The sequence below is a fragment of the Pecten maximus genome, chromosome 18, assembly GCF_902652985.1.
Source record: "Pecten maximus chromosome 18, xPecMax1.1, whole genome shotgun sequence".
Lineage (NCBI taxonomy): Eukaryota > Metazoa > Mollusca > Bivalvia > Pectinida > Pectinidae > Pecten > Pecten maximus.
The window spans coordinates 22693623-22709107 of record NC_047032.1 but is presented as its reverse complement, the minus strand read 5'-3'; the positions used below and the strand labels follow the sequence as shown (position 1 = coordinate 22709107).

At 39.9% G+C, this 15485-nt stretch overlaps 1 protein-coding gene across 1 annotated transcript in view; it reads right to left on the bottom strand.

The window, feature by feature from the left end:
* LOC117316118 (TPR and ankyrin repeat-containing protein 1-like) overlaps window positions 1-15485 on the bottom strand; it is a 121780-nt gene that overhangs the window by 40748 nt on the left and 65547 nt on the right. The window contains exons 22-25 of the mRNA XM_033870617.1: window positions 14874-15123; window positions 4798-5170; window positions 740-907; window positions 43-544 (exon numbers count right to left, since the gene is read on the bottom strand). Of these exons, the coding sequence (XP_033726508.1) occupies window positions 43-544; window positions 740-907; window positions 4798-5170; window positions 14874-15123 (1293 nt within the window). The remainder of the gene's footprint in view (window positions 1-42; window positions 545-739; window positions 908-4797; window positions 5171-14873; window positions 15124-15485) is intronic.

Below are 15485 nucleotides of genomic sequence, written 5' to 3'. Positions count from 1 at the left end.
TCCATCACTACACCACCAGACCATCCTTGTCACTTGACTTACCTCCCTCTTCCTGGAACTGAGTCTGTTTTACTCCTTTGAGTTTTTTCTGTATGATGCACTCCTCACCGCGATTGTGTGACTTGATGATGCGTTCCACACACCTATAAATATGATCGTGATTGAACACGATGTCCCAAACTCGGATCACCTCCGAATAAATCCTTCCTCCTTGGACGGCAAGATCTGCCGAGTCTTCTTCCTCAGCATTCAAACGACGTTCGGCGGATTCACTCAACCGTGGCGAGAATGCAATGGCAAGCTCCCAAATTATCCTTCCTCCCTTGGACAGTTTGGCCTCAAACAGTCGAAGAGTCTCTGGCATCTTACTGGCAGTAATAGGTTTACATAGTGACCGCCGCCATTCTCCACTGGCCAGATGCTGGACTTTACGGACAATTCGCTGTTTCAGTTCGGGCAGGACATGGTTGTCTCGGAGGGTTCTCCAGACGTCTGAAGTACATTCCACTTCCCAATCCAAATTGTCAAACGCCTGCACATCTACCTGTTAATTAAATGTTTAAACTTTACAGGGATAGTTAGTAATATTCTATAGACTATTAATCAACAGACTTTTCCAGAGCTTTCTATCATCAAATTACAGGACTTTTCACAGGCTTTTCAAGGCAGTGGTCAACTTTTGGTAAAATTGAGAGTATATATAACTTCAGATCCAGCACACCAAATATTTGTTACATACCTCATATGTCTCCTTTTCCTCTTCTTCTTCATCCTCGTCCTCCGGTGATACCTCCCCATTGATCACTTCCTCCATGACCTGATCATTCTGTAGAGGGGGCGTGGCAGTGGCTACATCCCCTGGTATAGAGGGTTCTGTTCCATTTGATGTTTCATCCAGATTCTCCACCTATCAATGAAATTAGAATACTATATTAAGATATAACTGTAGTCATGAAGCGTAAGCTAATTATTCCACAACAGGTTAATATTAACAAGAGGCCCATGGGGCCTTAACGTCACCTGCGATTTGAAATATATCAGTAAATTTAATTGACACTTTTTTGCCTGACCCATCAGTCTAAGGGATCAGTCAGGGCCAACATGTGCATACCATTAAGCAGTCATCCCATGCTGATAATGTTAACAAATTCAGAATGAATTTCAAAACAAATAAAACAAGAGGCCCATGGGGCCTGTATCGCTCACCTGGTTGGATTTGACCAAATGTCAAAATAATGTTCATGTTCAATTTATTCATACACATACTCTCTAAGAGACTGAAAGACCCTATGGATTATTTTTACAACCTAATTGTGTTTGAAGAAACTAAGTCCCTTAGGCTGGGGAAAGACCCTTGGGCCTCTTAGACTCCGCCCCTCAGGCCCCTGGGTGTTCAGAGTAAAATTTATACAAACTCTGTTCCCCTCCCCCCAAGGATGTTCCTGACAAAATATGGTTCTAATTCATTCATAACTTTATGACTTGTAGCAATTTAAAGACTAATCTCTATTCCCCTATTTGGCCCCGCCCCTCAGGCCCCTGGGGGTTCAGAGTAAAAATTTATACAAACCCTGTTCCCCCTTCTCCCAAGGATGTTCCTGTTCAAATTCATCCATAACTTTATGACTAGTAGCGATTCAAATGATTAACCCTATTTCCTCTATTTGGCCCCGCCCCTCAGGCACCTGGGGATTCAGAGTAAAAATTTATTCAAAACTCTGTTCCCCTTCTCCCAATGATGTTCCTGACCAAATTTGGTTCAAATTCATTCATAACTTTATGACTAGTAGCTATATATAGCGATTTAAAGGATTAACCCTATTTCCCCTATTTGGCCCCGCCCCTCAGGCCCCTGAGGGTTCAGAGTAAAAATTTATACAAACTCGGTTCCCCTTCCCCCAAGGATGTTCCTGACCAAATCTAATTAAAATCCATGAAAAATTTTATGACCAGTAGCGATTTAAAGACTAATCTCTATTTCCCATATTTGGCTCCGCCCCTCAGGCCCCTGGGGGTTCAGAGTAAAAATGTACACAAACTCTGTTCCCCTTCTCCCAAGGATGTTCCTGACCAAATTTGGTTCTAATTCATTCATAACTTTATGACTAGCAGTGATTTAAAAGATTAACCCTATTTCCCCTATTTGGCCCGGCCCCTCAGGCCCCTGGGAGTTCAGAGTAAAAATTAATACAAACTCTGTTCACCTTCCCCCAAGGATGTTCCTGACCAAATCTAGTTAAAATCCATTAAAAACTTTATGACTAGTAGCGATTTAAAGACTAACATCTATTTCCCCTATTTGGCTCCGCCCCTCAGGCCCCTGGGGGTTCAGAGTAAAAATGTATACAAACTCTGTTCCCCTTCTCCCAAGAATGTTACTGACCAAATTTGGTTCAAATTCATTTATAACTTTATGACTAGTAGCGATTTAAAGGATTAACCTTATTTTCCCTATTGGGCCCCACCCCTAAGGCCCCTGGGGGCCAGACCAACCATTTATACAAAATTGGTTTCCCTTCACTCATGGATGCTTCAGACCAAACATGGATCAAATCCTTTTATTCCTGCAAAAGAAGAAGGATTTTAAAGAATATGCAATATTCCCCTATTGGGCCCCACCCCCCAGGCCCCTGGGGGGCCAGACCCACCGTTCATACAAAATTGGTTCCCCTTCACCCAAGGATGTTTCAGACCAAATATGGATCAAATCCCTTTATTCCTACAGAAGTAGAAGGATTTTAAAGAATTTGTTATATTTCCCCTATTGGGCCCCACCCCTACGGCCCCTGGGGGCCCAGACCCACCGTTTATACAAAATTGGTTCCCCTTCACCCAAGGATGTTTCAGACCAAATATGGATCAAATCCCTTTATTCCTACAGAAGAAGAAGGATTTCAAAGAATTTGCTATATTTCCCCTATTGGGCCCCGCCCCTCAGGCCCCTAGGAGGCCAGACCCACCGTTTATACAAAATTGGTTCCCCTTCACCCAAGAATGCTTCAGACCAAACATGGATCAAATCCCTTTATTCCTGCAGAAGAAGAAGGATTTTAAAGAATATGCAATATTCCCCTATTGGGCCCCACCCCCCAGGCCCCTGGGGGGCCAGACCCACCGTTTATACAAAATTGGTTCCCCTTCACCCAAGGAGGCTTCAGACCAAATATGAATCAAATCCCTTCATTTCTACAGAAGAAGAAGGATTTTGAAGAATTTGCTATATTTCCCCTATTGGGCCCCGCCCCTAAGGCCCCTGGGGGGCCAGACCCACCGTTTATACAAAATTGGTTCCCCTTCACCCAAGGATGCTTCAGACCAAATATGAATCAAATCCCTTCATTTCTACAGAAGAAGAAGGATTTTAAAGAATTTGCTATATTTCCCCTATTGGGCCCCACCCCTAAGACCCCTGGTGGGCCAGACCCACCATTTATACAAAATTGGTTCCCCTTCACCCAAGGATGCTTCAGACCAAATATGAATCAAATCCCTTCATTTCTACAGAAGAAGAAGGATTTTAAAGAATTTGCTATATTTCCCCTATTGGACCCCGCCCCTAAGGCCCCTGGGGGGCCAGACCCACCGTTTATACAAAATTGGTTCCCCTTCACCCAAGGATGCTTCAGACCAAATTTGGTCAAAATCCACTGAGTAGTTTAGGACTAGTAGCGATTTAAAGGAAAAGTTGACGGACGGACGACGGACGACGGACGACGGACGGACGACGGACGACGGACGACGGACGCTGCGCCATGCCATAAGCTCACCGGCCCTTCGGGCCAGGTGAGCTAACAAATGAGTCAAAAATGTGATTTTCCTATAACTATAGTAAAGTTTATCCCCTCCCATGGGGCAAACATGAGACCCCAGGGCCAGGAAATTCAAAATTATGGTAAAGCACCTTAAGACCCTTCCATCTATGAAGAGTGTTTGATTCCACCTTATCTGAGAGTAGAGAAGATGATTTTTGAAGTTTTAGTCAATTTGACCCTTTTTAGCCCCGCCCCTGGGGGATGGGGACCATATAATTCACAATTTTAGTTGACCTTTAACCATAGAAGCTCCCTGCCATATTTCATTGAATTTGGTTCAGTGGTTTTGGAGAAGAAGTTGAAAATGTAAATTGTTTACGGACGGACGACGCAAGACGACGGACAAAAGGTGATTAGAATAGGTCACTTGAGACTTTGTCTCATGTGACCTAAAAAGCTGTACACCTTTCATAGGACTCACAAGCTTACAGAAGACTTGCAAGCTTGCTGAACAGACTGCTAGCTTGCAACTATGTTTTTGCGAACTTGCCAATAGCTCAAATTTTGGAAGCAGCCTCTTGCAAGCATGCACAAACGTCTACATATTTTGCCACAAACTTACAGCAAACAAGTATTTTTACTTAGAGAAATTCTTTTGGAGGTGGTCAGGTGGGCCTGTCAGGTAACACACACTGGCCTTTTGTCTAGGTCACCTGCAGACCAACTGAGTTTTCTCCAGGTATTCCTATTTTCTCCAACAGTACATGAGTGACCATTCATGCACTTTCATCAATCCCAAAAGAGGTGATTGATATAAGCTGATATCACTTATCTTGTAATTGTAGTAAATAAAAAAGTTTTTATAATTTCCAGCAGGTCATGCCAGATGGACAATGCTATACCATAATACTATAATATTAAAAGCATGTTTTTAAAGATGGAGAGGAATCTATTCATATATATGCGAATTTTTTTGATGGACTGATTTGAAAATCTAAACTCTAGTGTTTATGTAGGTTTATTCAATTTGGAAGAAATCATCTACCTTGAGAGTGCCTTTTGTGTCAGGCGATCTTGTTCCCTTTTGGCCTCCCCCTGATTTCCTGGACTTCCAGCTTTCCTCCATTCTTGGTACTTTAGGATTGAATATTGAGTAAGGAGTGTCTGGTAAGTTGAAGATCATCTCCTCAATCTTCTTCTTGGACGTGTCTCGATGTGTTGATGACTTGGCATATATCAACTTCTTGTCCTTGCGTGTTAGTTTTTCTGGAACTTCAGAAACTTGAGCTTCATCTGTCCGTTCATATTGAAGGAGATCCTGCTCATCCTCCAGCATGCCATCCTCCAACAGTTTCTGCCGGGGCTTCTTCGGCTTTTTGGCTGCTGCTTCAACAGATGCTAGTCGGAAGAACTGCAACCTAGGATGTGAATAAAGTAGATTGGAATAGAAATATGATAAAAGACAGATAAATTAACTAGAAATTGTCATGGACAATTTGACAGGCTTTTCATCTCCTTAACACTTGGTTTGGTTTGTTTTTGTTTAACGTCCTATTAACAGCCAGGGTCATATAAGGAGGTGCCAGGTTTTGGAGGTGGAGGAAAGCCGGAGTACCCGGAGAAAAACCACCAGCCTACGGTCAGTACCTGGCAACTGCCCCACGTAGGTTTCGAACTCGCAACCCAGAGGTGGAGGGCTAGTGTTAAAGAGTCGGTACACCTTAACCACTTGGCCACCGCGGCCCCTTATTTAACACAAAAGACCTAAAGGTTAAATATTTTCAAAAGCAAAAACTAAAGTAGATTTTTTTGTAGACAACCATTAAAATTCTAATATTGTTTCAAGTCTCAAATAAAACTTTAATGAATCAAAAATGGAGTTGGAAGAGGGGAGATAACTTGTACATGTTGCATAACCATGACTGTGAAATCTTGTTACAAAATGGCTGTTGTGGCTGCGATGTATTTCAAAGTCCAAATCAAAGGTCATATAATAATAAATTTAAAATTGGATTTAAAATTGGATTTTATAGTCAGACAGCTACATTTTTATAAGATGAAATGTCTTCAGCTGGTTATTCCTATTCTATATGCAGCGGAATTCGAACTTCATTAACTCTAAGTCCACAGGACCACGAAAAAACTTTGAGTTATCCGAGTGTTTGAATTAAGCGAGTTATCATTTTTGGTGAAAAGTTTGGTCAATATTTGTCAACATTATATAATCATTATAACTCCGCTCTGTCGCTCATCATTTTAGTGTGAAGACTGGTAAATACATGTAAAAATATATGTAATGTTTAGTTCTGTCACTTGTAGTTTGGTGTAGTTTTGCCGATATACAGTCACAATAAAGTTTCTTTCACTTAGTCACTTCAATAACGATCTGATGTGCAAGTCATATTTGCAAAAGGAATATAAACGATAAAACGGAATTCGACAGAATTACAATTTATTCATGTCAAATCATGTCAAATCAAATAACTGTTTAAGTTTAACACAGATTGTATGTAAAACGTAACAGAACCATTACCTTTTATTGGACATATAAAGTACTGTTTGATAGGCCTACTTACGTTTTATTGATAACCATGCCATTTCCATGTGTATTAGCACGGAAGTTGGGCTGCGCATGTGCGTATAAAATGTTACTGTTACTGAGTTGGCATGTTATCCGATTTAATAGACAGCGCTGACCGTTACAGTCGTACTCTGAACACATCGGCAGTAATTACGCGATTGTTTCAGCAGTTTAAAGATTTAATAGGCACCGGTGACTGTTTCATTTCTACACCTTTAAAAACATCAGCAGAGTAGATCTACCGGTGTGTCAGAGATTAGTTCCGCTTGAGCGAGCGGGTAGATGAGCTGTTGACTATCGTGTGTACTATTATCGGCGACCGCCTTAGGAAATTACCTGATGTAAGTAAAGCAGTACTTTTTATCACCAAGACTTGTTGTTATAAGATTCCACCAACAATTTCTTTGATGAATTTATGAAACACTTATAACAGCATGTAGGTTTGTAGTGCCGATATATTCAGTATTACAAACGGAATTTCACTGTTAAACAAGAGATCCCAGAGGGATCTTGGCGCCCACCATTGAATGATCTTTATAGGTTCCATGTCAGATTGATCTTTTCCCTACTTTTCCCTTCCTCTAAGTCTTACTTATCTGTGTAAATTCAGAAACAGCCCTCTAGTACTTTTCAAACAAGGGGAACCTATATACAGAATTTAAGATTTAGCTATAATGGCTGTCTGTCGGCCATGTTGTTTTCGTATTGGTCCCAATATGCAAAACTAGGCACTGAGGGGAACCTACATATGACATTTGAAAAAGATCCCTTCAAATAGCGATAACAAACTTCAATTGTCAAAATCCGAAATGGCTGCCTGTCGGCCATGTTGTTTTCTGATTAGTCTCAAAATGCAATATGCATAACTAGGCACCGACGGGAACATGCATATGAAATTTTAGAAAGATCCCTTCATTACTTTCTGAGAAATAGCGATAACAAATTTTAATTGTCAAAATCCAAGATGGCTGCCTGTCAGCAATGTTGTTTTCCTATTGGTCTCTAAATGCAATATGCATAAGTAGGCATCAAGGGGAACCTACATATGAAATTTGAGAAAGATCCCTTCAGTTCTTTCACAGAAAAAGCGATAACAAACTTCAATTGTCAAAATCCAAGATGGCTGCCTGTTGGCCATGTTGTTTTCCGATTGGTCTCAAAATGCAATATGCATAACTAGGCACTGAGGGGAACCTGCATATGAAATTTCAGAAAGATCCCTTCATTACTTTCACAGAAATAGCGATAACAAACTTTAATTGTCAGAATCCAAGATGGCTGCCTGTCAGCCATGTTGTTTTCTGATTAGTCTCAAAATGCAATATGCATAACCAGGCACAAAGAGGAACCTGCATATGAAATTTGAGAAAGATCCCTTCAGTACTTTCACAGATATAACAAACTTCAATTGTCAAAATCCAAGATGGCTGCCTGTCGGCCATTTTGTTTTCCGATTGGTCCCAAAATGCAATATGCATAACGAGGCACCAAAGGAAACCTACATATAAAATTTGAGAAAGATCCCTTCAGTACTTCCTCAGAAATAGCGTTAACAAACTCCAATTGTCAAAATCCAAGATGGCTGCCTGTCGGCCATGTTGTTTTCCAATTGGTCCCAAAATGAAATATGCATAACTAGGCACCAAAGGGAACCTTCATATGAAATTTGAGAAAGATCCCTTCAGTACTTCCTCAGAAATAGCGATAACAAACTCCAATTGTCAAAATCCAAGATGGCTGCCTGTCGGCCATGTTGTTTTCTGATCGGTCCCAAAATGCAATATGCATATCTAGGCACCAAGAGGAACCTACATATGAAATTTGAGAAAGATCCCTTCAATACTTTCTCAGAAATAGTGATAACAAACTTCAATTGTCAAAATCCAAGATGGCTGCCTGTCGGCCATGTTGTTTTCTGATCGGTCCCAAAATGCAATATGCATAACTAGGCACCAAGGAGAACCTACATATGAAATTTGAGAAAGATCCCTTCAATACTTTCTCACAAATAGTGATAACAAACTTCAATTGTCAAAATCCAAGATGGCTGCCTGTCGGCCATGTTGTTTTCCGATCGGTCCCAAAATGCAATATGCACAACTAGGCACCAAGGGGAACCTATATATGAAATTTGAGAAAGATCCCATCAGCACTTTCTCAGAAATAGCGATAACAAGAATTGTTTACGGACGGAGGGACGGACGGACGGACGGACGGACCACGGACCACGGACGCAGGGCGATTTGAATAGCCCACCATCTGATGATGGTGGGCTAAAAATGTCGCCGTTTACCACTGATCGTTGTTGGACACGAAAATTATACTTCGAGTTATTCGGTCATTTCAAATAGGATTTTTATTGTTGGGACCAAATTTTCACTTTGTATTATCTGAGTTTTTCGAGTTTTCCGAGTTGGAGTTTTCCGAGTTGGAGTTTTCCGAGTTTTCTATACTAAGATAAAGAGAGAATTCAGCAGGGACTGACGAGGTACTTCGAGTTAAGCGGGGTATTCAAGTTTTCCGAGTTCGAGTTAACGAAGTTCCACTGTATATTCAAGAAAACATGTATAACATATATTTATCTGCTAACAACTTTCCAACAGCTGAGTATAGTTCTTTCCCTATTTCTTTAATGCTTGTTGAAAATTATTGACATACTTCTGAATCAGTAAAGTTGCTTGTAAACTTTGAAAAAACAAGAGGCCCAAGCTCCTTAATGGTCATCTGACTCTAAATCAAGGACCCTTATATATTGTAGTATGCATACTCTGTAGCAGGTTTAGTGGCACTGTTGGCCATGGTAGCCATCTTGGAATTTGGATCAACCCAAAAAATAACAACACTTGATCACGATTATCTCAGGATCATTTCTGGTAAGTAAGAGCTGAATCCCACAGGTGTAATTTGAGAAGAAGTTTGAAATACGTGTTGTTCAGGAAAACCATGATTGCGCAATCATGTTACAAAATGGCCGCCGTGGCTGTCATGTCAAAGTTTTTACGAGGCCGAAAAATAACAACACTTTGTTGGCTCTCCTTCCTTATCATCCTCACCAATTTCCAGCTCAATGGCACCATGCAGTGGAACTGGTGAAAAGTTTAAAATGTGTTTTTCAAGATGGCTGCCATGGCAGCCATCTTGGATTTCTGACCGACCTGAAAAATAACACTTGGTCAGGACCATCTTAGGATCATTTCTGGTAAGTTAGAGCTGAATACCACTGGTGGAATTTGAGAAGAAGTTTGAAATAGGTGTTGTTCAGAAGAACCCTGATTGCGCAATCATGCTACAAAATGGCCACCATCGCTGCCATGTCAAAGTTTTTAAGAGGCCAAAAAACAACAACACTTTGTTGGCTCTCCTTCCTAAACATCCTCACCAATTTCCAGCTCAACGACAGCAGTGGAACTGGAATAGAAGTATAAAATGTTTTTCAAGATGGTTGCCATGGCAGTCATCTTGGATTTCTGACCGACCTGAAAAATAACAACACTTCCTCAGGACTATCCCAGGATCTTTTTTGGTAAGAACTGAATCCCACTGGTGGAATTTGAGAAGAAATTTGAAATAGGTGTTGTTCAGAAAAACCATGATTGCGCAATCATGTTACAAAATGGAAGCCGAAAAATAACAACACTTTCTTGGCTCTCCTTTAACATCCTCACCAATTTCCAGCTCAATGGCACCAGTGGAACTGGAGAAGAAGTTTAAAATGTGTTTTCAAGATTGCTTCCATGGCGGCCATCTTAGATTTCTGACTGACCCTAAAACAGTCCACGCGAAATATCAGCGGTCCGTCGGACATGTCCGATAAAATTTCCGTTGGTCCGGTAAAGTGTTGAATAAATCCGGACCGAATGTCCGGTACGTTTTGAACCTTAGAATTGACCCCGATTCTCTATGAAACAACCGTTTGACTGGCGTGGTTCTGACTCGTGACTCATTCAAGTGCTATTTTGACCGCAACTCACAAAACATTCCAGAATTTTCTCGCCTCAACAAGACGTTGCGGTTTATTGAGGGAGCGATTCCCGGCAAACCGATCAAAAAGAAAACATCTGAAACAGAAAGGACTGTTCAGAAAACCGAGGCATGTAAGAAGTATGAAGCAAAGCGGGCGCCTCGTAAAGTTAACATCAAATGGAGAGAGAAACGCGATTTTTGTGAAGACTTTCAGACAGAGGATGATAATAGGAATAGAATCATGATGATTTTCAGGAGTCTTTAAATTTGAGTAAAATTTGATTCTATATGTCATGTCTTGAGTTTGTTTATTTATTTTGGAGTCAAAATATAGCTTATCAAGTAACATAATTTGGTCTGGTAAATTTTTTTTACTTTACCAAACCAAAATGTCTGGTAAAGACGAATCCGGTCAGGTAATACTTCAGCTTTTACCAGACCAAATGTCCTGTAAAACAAGAGGCCCAGGGGCCTTAACGGTCATCTGACTCTAAATCAAAACCCTGATATTATTGTAGTATGCATTCTCTGTAGCAAGTATATAGTGGCACTGTTGGCCATGGTGGCCATCTTGGATTTCTGACCGACCCAATAAATAACAACACTTGGTAAGGACCATCTCAGGATCATTTCTGGTAAGTTAGAGCTGAATCCCGCCGGTAAGTTTGAAATAGATGTTGTTTAGGAAAACCATGATTGCGCAATCATGTTACAAAATGGCTGCCATTGCTACCATGTCAAAGTTTTTACGAGGCTGAAAAAATAACAACACTATGTCGGCTCGCCTTCCTTGAGATCCTCACCCATTTCCAGCTCAATGGCACCAATGGAACTTGAGAAGAAGTTTAAAATGTGTTTTTGCAGATGGTGGTTATGGCGGCCATCTTGGATTTCGGATCGGCCCGAAAAATAACAACACTTGGTGGGGATCATCTCAGGATCATTTCAGGCAAGTTTCAGCTCAATTGCACTGGTGGAACTTGAAAAGTTTAAAACATGTTTTTCAAGATGGCGGCTATGGCAGCCATCTTGGATTACGGACCGACCCGAAAAATAACTACACTTGGTCGGGATCATATCAGGATCATTTCAGGCAAGTTTCAGCTCAATAGCACTGGTGAAACTTGAGTAGAAGTTCTAAATGTGTTTTTCAAGATGGCGGCCATCTTGGATTTCGGACCGACCCGAAAAATAACAACACTTGGTCGGGATCATATCAGGATCATTTCAGGCAAGTTTCAGCCCAACAGCACTGGTGGAACTTAAGAAGAAATTTAAAATGTGTTTTTCAAGATGGCGGCTATGGCGGCCATCTTGGATTTCGGACTGACCCGAAAAATAACAACACTTGGTCTGGATCATCTCAGGATCATTTCTGGCAAGTTTCAGCCCAACAGCACTGGTGGAACTTGAGAAGAAGTTTAAAATGTGTTTTTCAAGATGGCGGCTATGGCGGCCATCTTGGATTTCAGACCGACCCGAAAAATAACAACACTTGGTCGGGATCATCTCAGGATCATTTCTGGCAAGTTTCAGCCCAACAGCACTGGTGGAACTTGAGAAGAAGTTTGAAATATGTTTTCAAAATGGCGGCTATGGCGGCCATCTTGGATTTCGGACTGACCAGAAATATAACAACACTTGGTCAGGACCATCTCAGGATCAATTCAGGCAAGTTTTAGCTTAATCCCACTGGTGGAACTTGAGAAGAAGATTGAAATGTGAAAAGTTAACGCACGGCGGACGGCGCACGACGACGGACGAAGCATGATGACTATAGGTCATCCTGACCCTTCGGGTCAGATGACCTAAAAAAATACATTTCGCGTGGACTGCTAAAATATCAACACTTGATCAAGACTATCTCAGGATCATTTCTGGTAAGTAAGAACTGAATCCCACAGGCGTAATTTAAGTTTGAAATATGTGTTGTTCAGGAAAACAGATTGCGCAATTAAGTTACGAAATGGCCGCCGTGGCTGCCATGTCAAAGTTTTTACGAGGCCGAAAAATAACAACACTTTGTTGGCTCTCCTTCCTTAACGTCCTCACCAATTTCCAGCTCAATGGCACCTGTGAAACTGGAGAAGAATTTTAAAATGTGTTTTCAAAATGGTGGCTGTGGTGGCCATCCTGGATTTCAGACTGACCCGAAAAATAACAACACTTGGTCCGGACCATCCCAGCATCATTTCAGGCAAGTTTCAGCTCAATCCCATTGGTGGAACTTGAGAAGAAGTTTGAAATGTGAAAAGCACGGTGGACGGCGGATAGCGGATGGCGCACGACGACGGACGAAACATGACAACTATAGGTCATCCTGACCCTTCGGGTCAGATGACCTAACTAGAGTATTTACATCAAAAGAACTTTCTGGAATAATGACTCCAAGTCTATATGCACCATGAAATTTCATTTAACTCCATGTCATTAAGGAAAAATACCCAAAATGTTTGTTGACAAGCTATAATTTCATCAAGTTAATTACACACCACCAGATGCCAGTTTGTTCTTGAAAATCTTACTGTAACAAAATAGCACTGCATACTTTCAAACAGCAGGTGCTTTAAATTGTCATAAATCATTTCATTAGGCAAGAAGACATTTTAAATGCTTTAAATATAGGATCTGAAAACAACATTCTTAATTCTTGACCATTATGATTTTTTTTATTTACCATTACCAACATTCCTTTCAGCCTCTTCATCTTAGGTCATTTTTATAATTCCATATTCACTGACCATTCTTAAAACTCCACATTCACTGACCATTCTTAAAACTCCATCATCTATATATTAACTCTTTCCATACTCATTCCAATTTAGCAGTCACTACCTAAAGCCAGTGCTTGATTGGTCCTTTGTGCATGACACTTTTACCAGCACATGGCTGTCGATTTACAAAAGCATGACACTTATAATATAAGTATGCTGCCATATACTTGCTGCAATCTATCATATGCTAATGGAATTGGGTATAATCTTATTTACTGACTGAATATGTACATGGAAATATGGAGAAATCATTCAGTAGAATGACGGGAAGTATGACTGCTGATCTTTCACCGTGTAACTTAATGAAATTTATCACCCATTCGTAACCTCAAGTTTTATGTTTTTGTGTTTCATTTTGATGATAAACTATACTCAATTGTAGATATTTAATTGTCTTATTCTTGTTAACATTGCCAAAGAAGTGAAAGTAAAATCTGAATTCATCTTTTTGTTGTGAGTATAAACAACCCAGCATAAACCAGCTGTATTCAGAGCATTCAACTATTTTATCAAATGAATAATTTATTAACGCATAAAGTTGCTTGTCTTTAAATTATTTATAATGCTTTTATTTGTTGAATACATTCATTAGGCAATTTATATATATAACTATGTTTAACTGGCGAGTAGCACAAACATGTTTCATTACGTCTTGGGATGTCTTAAAGGAAAGAAGGCATGTTTTACAGTGACATCTCTAGATGTCATGAAGGATATAGGAGCACATCCAGTGACATCTCAAGATATTGAGACATCATGAGTATGAAAGGAGTTAAAAAGTCAATTGCTTTGACCATTCTTAAAACTCCATCATCACCAACCATTCTCAAAACTCCATCATCATAGACCATTCTCAAAACTCCATAATCATAGACCATTCTCAAAACTCCATAATCATAGACCATTCTCAAAACTCCATCATCATAGACCATTCTCAAAACTCCATCACCAACCATTCTCAAAACTCCATAATCATAGACCATTCTCAAAACTCCATTATCATAGACCATTCTCAAAACTCCATCATCATAGACCATTCTCAAAACTCCATCATCATAGACCATTCTCAAAACTCCATCATCATAGACCATTCTCAAAACTCCGTAATCATAGACCATTCTCAAAACTCCATTATCATAGACCATTCTCAAAACTCCATAATCATAGACCATTCTCAAAACTTCATCATCACCAACCATTCTCAAAACTCCATCACCAACCATTCTCAAAACTCCATTATCATAGACCATTCTCAAAACTTCATCATCACCAACCATTCTCAAAACTCCATCACCAACCATTCTCAAAACTCCATCACCAACCATTCTCAAAATTTCATCATCACCAACCATTCTCAAAACTCCATCATCATTGACCATTCTCAAAACTCCATAATCATAGACCATTCTCAAAACTCCATCACCAACCATTCTCAAAACTCCATAATCATAGACCATTCTCAAAACTCCATCACCAACCATTCTCAAAACTCCATAATCATAGACCATTCTCAAAACTCCATCACCAACCATTCTCAAAACTCCATAATCATAGACCATTCTCAAAACTCCATCATCAACCATTCTCAAAACTTCATCATCATAGACCATTCTCAAAACTCCATCACCAACCATTCTCAAAACTCCATAATCATAGACCATTCTCAAAACTCCATAATCACCAACCATTCACTTTCCATCATTTCTTTGAAGTCCATATCCTCAAGTCATTCTTGAATTTCCTCCCACTTCAACCATTCTTAAATTCTCAATCACAGTTAGTGTAGTCTCAAACTCTGATTACCTTCGATCATTCTTTTTGTTGATTAGATAATCTTTGGGCAGCTTTCCTTCATTGTTGTACACAAGTGCAGAAATTTTCTTTTCACACAGTAGCTCAGTGGCTTTCTGAGTTGTGCTGTTGTATTTCATCTTGGCTACGAGGTGAAAGAGTCCATCGCCATTAGCGTCCTGTTGATTAGGGTCCAAGTTGGCAAACTTCTCTGGGTCACTTTTGAATTTATCCAGAAGAACATTAAAGATAGCAAAATTGCCTACAAATAAATTTTAAACAAAAGCATTCAAAACGGTGAAATGAAGGAAGAACAGTGTTTTTTTTTGTTTTTTTTTAACAAACTTTTTTGTGTGTGCTCTTGTCAGACTTTAACGCACGGTGAAACAGGAATTAGTCTATTTTCCATCAGCTCTTTCTGATAGGAGCTCTTTTTCTGTTATATATTCGAATTAAAGAAATGTCTTTTATATAAATGGTTCTGTAGAGTTCTGAAAATTATATCCAAGCATTCTAGATATTGATGCCTTTTTATTATAATTCTAATTGTATACAATTATCCAGCTACGCATGAAATTTAGCTGCTTAAGTTTAATAATTTCTGAAAAACTGAGCTAAATGTCC